The 5700-nt window shown below is 42.1% G+C and overlaps 1 protein-coding gene across 2 annotated transcripts in view; it reads right to left on the bottom strand.

Annotated features, from left to right (window-relative positions):
* Window positions 1–1585: 1585 nt before the first annotated feature.
* Window positions 1586–5700, bottom strand: part of eif2b3 (eukaryotic translation initiation factor 2B, subunit 3 gamma) — a 69746-nt gene continuing 65631 nt past the window's right edge. For both annotated transcript variants that reach the window (XM_080439489.1, XM_080439490.1), the window contains exon 12: window positions 1586–1806. In XM_080439489.1, coding sequence (XP_080295615.1) covers window positions 1754–1806 — 53 coding nt within the window. In that variant the 3' untranslated portion in view covers window positions 1586–1753. The remainder of the gene's footprint in view (window positions 1807–5700) is intronic.

Raw genomic sequence — 5700 nt, 5'->3', positions numbered from 1 at the left:
GGGGAAAAAAAGGAGGAGGAAAGCGGCGGGTGCTAGTCGACTAGGTCTCTCTGTTTCTTGGGTGTGTGAGTGTGTGTGGGTGGGGTGGTTGGTGTTAACTGATACAGGATCAAGCTGGGTGGTCCGGGGCCTACACACACACACACACACACACACACACAAACCATTTTTTCTTTTTTGTGTACAAATAAACTTAACCCCCATGCCATTGTGGTCCCCCCACCCCTCCCACACACACCTCCTTCTCTCTCATCGTCTCTGGTCTTCACAGCTGCGTGTCGTGCACGCGTAAACATACATACGCACGCACGCACGCACGTGTGTGTGTGTGTGTGTGTGTGTGTACACACACCTCCCACTCACAACGGTGCAGGATAATTCCATCTATTGTTAGTTAGTACTGTGTAGGTTGTTTAGCTCAGTGGGTTTCAAAGTGGGGGTCCAGGGGGGTCCAGGGGGGTGAGGGGGGGGGGGGGGGTTGGAATGAGAATAGAGGAGAAATAAATGAAAAGTATGTATTTTAAATTCAAATTCACAGTGGCATTCCTATTTTAGCCATGCCATTATTGTAAAAAAAACTCTAAATCTTTCAAAAATGTTACTCTAAATTAACTCTCAAATAAGTCTCTTTCGTCTATGTCCAAAACTGTTACTTTTCAGGATTCTAATTCAAAAGCATCAGAAGTAGCAGATCTGGATCTGCTACTTTTGATGCTTCTGTGTGACGCTGTAGTATGATCAAGTAGGGCAGGGGTTTTCAACAGGTGGTCCGTGGACCACTTGTGGTCCCTGAAGGTATTACATGTGGTCCCTGACCCAGTTGCAATATGTTTTTTTCTTCTTGTTCCATGGAGCAATTATCGACCTGGTGACCTACTGTATGATGACACGTCAATGTTGTGAGATTCTGGGAAGTCGGAGGTCAAGAAATTCCACAGAAAAGGGAGTTAGAATCTCAAGAAGGGGAAGTGTACCGGATTGCCTGATGGAGTCATCATTATTAGGAAATGTGGCCATATAATGGCATGTGTCTGTGTAGCCCATGGACCACTGGTTGAGAAACAGTGGGATGTATCATGGGATGCATGCATACAATAGCAAGTGTTAGCAAAGCACTAATCTTAGCTCTAATCTCACCCAACACAACAGTGGTCCCCAGGTTGATTCTTAGTCAGGGTGGTGGTCCCTGGTTCACAATCAGTTGAAAACCCATGAAGTAGAGCGTTACTTTACGACAAAGAATATTGTTAACGAAAACAAAAAAAACAACAACTTTGTAATCTCACTTCGTATTCTCATTAGGCTACACATGAGTAGGCTTTTTAGTATTTACGTACTGTAATTAACCTTCAGCGTGAGGGACTCACTCTAATCTACAAGTTGTCAAGTGGGTGTGTACCGACGCGTTGTCAGCTAGTCAAAAAATGTAAATGCTGATTAATAAGGAACTTTATATTGTGAACTCCTGAGTGTTAATTTAACTCTGGGAATGTATAAATGTAACCATGGAGTCCATTTGGTCACATTTGTACAAATGGATAAATGCAACTTAGTAAAACTATCAGACAAACACGAATGAAACAAATTCCACTTAAATACAACTGCTTTTATTTTAAAAAGAAAAAGAAAAAAATCCTATGAGCGCAACGTGTGGGTGTGTCAAACCACAGCTATAAATCCCTGATTGGCCAGCCTGCCTGTCCATCAGTGGTGTGGTGGTCAGAGAGATGACGCCTGGTATCCTTCATTAGGCCTAGATCTCCATCAGCTGGTCAGTCCCAACAATCACCTCATTGGTCCTCTCAACTGGACCGCAGCAAGAGAGGAGAGAGAGAGAGAGAGAGAGAGAGAGAGAGAGAGAGAGAGAGAGAGAGAAAGAGAGTTAGATTGATTGAATACTTTTTTTTATTTTAAAAGATTTATTTTGGGGCTTTTATGCCTTTATTGATAGGACAGTAGTTTGACAGGAAATAGGGAGAGAGAGATGGGGAGTGACACGCAGGAAAGGCCGTCGGAATCGGGACTCGAACCTGCAATGCGCTACATTGAGCCTAGGTGCCCGGACCGCTACGCCAGCCGTCTGGGCCGATTGAATACTTTATTAACAAATTTGTTAGCAGAACAGGTAGTAGTCAAAGGTTATGCTGAAAGGACAACACAAAATGTTTCCATTGTGGTCCATTGTACTAAGTAATACATAATAATACATACATACATACATATGATACAATACATATTGGTAGAAAACTCAGTAGCATCAAAAGGTATATTTACAGAGAAAGGAGGGGTGGGGGTGGGGGGGCAGAGGATGCTACGACCAAAGTTTTCAAGGAGTTCAAACTATTCTAAATTGTAGGTTGGTCTTGAGTGTGGGTAGGGAGTCGAGATCCCGGGAGAATGGGTTTTGGTAGGGAATTACACATTTTGGTGGCAGCATAGTTAGAATGTATTTCCCTCCACGTTTGAGCCAAATTTGGGGGGAACGAGGTCAGGTGAGCTCCTTCTGGTGTTATGCCCCGTGGGTATCACTCAGTCTAGAGAAGTAGTTTGACGGGTATCTGGGCACTGATCCTGCATCTTAATCCATTAAGACTGGGAACGCATCTGTGTCATTTTAAGATTTATTTGGCTATTCAAAAAAATAGCAGATCTACAAGCTCGAGTGCCGTGCTATGAGCTTGTAGATCTGCTATTTTTGTAAAAAGAAAATCGTGAAAATGTCTGCAAATCTTTGAATATATATATACATTTTTAACTCAAATCTTTGCTTCTGGGGGTCCCTGGAACAAAATATTTTGAGATGGGGGGCCGCAGCCAAAGACATATCATTTTGGGTGGTCCACTGATATTATAGCAACATACGTTTAAAAAAAACGTTTTGATATTTTGTAGAATCCCCAGAAGCAAAGATTTGAGTTAAAAATGTTTGCGTTAAAAAAATATATATAAAGATTTGAACAAAGTTTCACGATTTTTCTGAATAAAATTGCAGATCGAGCTTGTATATCTGCTATTTTTGAATAGCCCAAAGTATAAAATAATGCTTATAGCTAAACATCTAAAATGACACAGCTATGCGTTCCTGGATTGAATGGGTTAAAGACCAGCCCCACTGAGAGATGTTGCACAACATCACATGCATTATAGTGAGACATGGGTCGCCCACATGCACGTGCTGTCTTATGAAAGATGGAGGTTATACGGAAAAGCAATCAAAACGTTTTCCTCTTCTGGACATTGTGGACGTCACTGTCCGTAACAGCTGTCCTCACACATTTGGCACACTTCAATACACTTTACCACTTTCAAACTGCTGCTGTAAATAAAAAAAAATAAAAAACCTCAAGAGACGTTCAACTTGTGAGTGCGGTTCGTCTTTTAGGGTTCTATGTTACTGGGAATCTGCACCCGACAGAGGTCAAAGACAGTTCATTCCTATGGTTCATCCTTTTTTTAGTTGAGCACGCGCGAAGCCTTTGAAGTGACCACTTTCAACCTGCCATCCCTACTTTGGGCATGTGTGGTATGAGTTTCTCGTATGAGTTTCAAGGTTTTTCCAACAAAATGTTCAAAAACTTTCATGAATAGCAGATGTACAAGCTCACACCGTGACATGTTGTGAACTTGTAGATCTACTATTTTCTAGAAATCCCAAGCAGTAATGTAACCGAGAATATGAACAGGGACCAGTTTTTGCTGTGCAGCTAAACCTAGGTCAACATTACCAGCATTCAAACCAGTGTTAATTTCATCGACTGAAACAATGGCGAAAAATGTTCGTCGACTACCTTTTTTAACACATTGCATGCCAGTCGCGTAGATCTACGCGAACCTATTTAAAGCCGCAGCGTGCCAGTCGCGTAGATCTACGCGAACCGCCGATTCCCATGTTAAGTGCCCCAGGTGCACTTTCCGAATTTTTTTGATCCATTTCCGTTTCCGGTTTCCGGTCGGAAACGGAATTATTCGGGTTCCGGTTTTTTCGATCGTATCCGCTTCCTGTCTGGGATCCTGTTTAAAACTCGATTTTCTCTGGTTGTTGTTTTTCTCCTCGCTGATCACTGTTTAGCGTGTATCGGCTGTAGCTTCAAGATGGCGGCACGGATTTGGAAACTGTTTTCGCTCGCCGTTTCTCACGGATCCGCTGTGTGTTTAGAACCAAATGAACGCGCACTTTTAACTTATTTAGCGAGGTCTGTGGCGACATGAAAAAAACTAAAAAACAACAATAAAACGCTGGCACTGGTGAGTACATTATGAGATTAAACTCTGGCATGGAATGTGTTAACTGATGAAAACTAAATAAAAACTAAGCTATGATGACTAAAACTATGACTAAATATATTGACAAGACTAAAGGTCTAGACTAAAATGTTAGGGAGGGACTAGTGGAGAAGAGATCCAGTAGAACTAAGACAAGTCATTTTACGCTTGGTTGCGCACGTCTGCAAGGTTTTGTGAGCTTGTAGATCGTCTATTTTCGGTAGCCAGTATACAAATCAGTCATTAGTTTTAGTCGACTAAAATCTTATGATATTTAGTCGACTAAAACTAGACTAAAAGTAAAGCATTTCAGATGACTAAAACTAAATGGAATTTTATTCAAAAGACAAAAAAAAGACAAAAACGACATCAAAATCTGCCGTCAAAATGAACACTGATTCAAACCTGACAAAAAGAAAAGGAAAAGATGCTACCAGAATTAAGATGCCCCGCCCCTATCCCACTTAATCTCCCTCTTTCTCTCTCCTTCACGTTATCCCCAGTCTGCTCAACACAAGGAGCTTCTACTCATCCCTCCGTCGGCAAGCATTAGCGCACATCCAAAGTAAACTGTGGTGGGACTGATTAATGTTGCGTCCACACAGACAGATTCTGGTGTGAAGGAATCCACTACAAAGACCTGGTTCTGGCCTCTCATTGTTTAGAGGGGAGGAATGAAGCATGGGAGAGGAGATGAAGAGGAAAGGAGACGGGAGAGGAGAGTAGAGTATAGTAGAGGGGAGAGGAAGGGACTCCCTCTTTGTTTGGTGTTTCGCCAGGGTGGGCGTGGTTGGTTATATGCCTAAAACCTAACCTCACAGAAAATATGCCTTAACCAAGTGCTGCCCAAACTTTTTTGGTCCGTGACCCAAAAGAGACATTTTATGTCTTTCCGGGACCCAAACTAGTGAAAATAGCTCACAACACGTAGCGATGCGACGGGTTGTGAGCTTGTAGATCTGCTATTTTCACTACTAGATTTGCTATTTTCATACTAACATTTAAAAAAAAATAGAATTTAGATTATTTTATGAATAATTGTGTGGGAAAAAACGAAAAAAGAAATCGAAAATCTTTTGAAATATATATATATATATATATATATATTTGAAATAAGAAGTAAAAAAAGGGATATTTACTTATAAAAATGTGTCCGCGACCCACTGTTTGGGAACCACTGCCTTAACCTAATAACCTCAAAACCACACCCACCTGGGCGAAACACCTGGGAAAGAGGGAGTCCTGGGAGAGGAGAGTGGACGAGAGGAGAGGAGAGGAGAGGAGAGGAGGAGAGGAGCGGAGCATGGAACACCGTAAAGCAGCACATGGTATATTCACCAGGAGAGAAGACAGTCAGAGTGAGTGTGTGTGTGTGTGTGTGTGTGTGTGTGTGTGTGTGTGTGTGTGTGTGTGTGTGTGTGTGTGTGTGTGTGCGCG

The sequence above is a fragment of the Gymnoscopelus braueri genome (assembly GCF_963280865.1).
Source record: "Gymnoscopelus braueri genome assembly, chromosome: 10".
NCBI classification, from domain to species: Eukaryota; Metazoa; Chordata; class Actinopteri; order Myctophiformes; family Myctophidae; genus Gymnoscopelus; species Gymnoscopelus braueri.
Note: the sequence above shows the minus strand (reverse complement) of the source record. Positions and strands in the feature narration are given on the sequence as shown.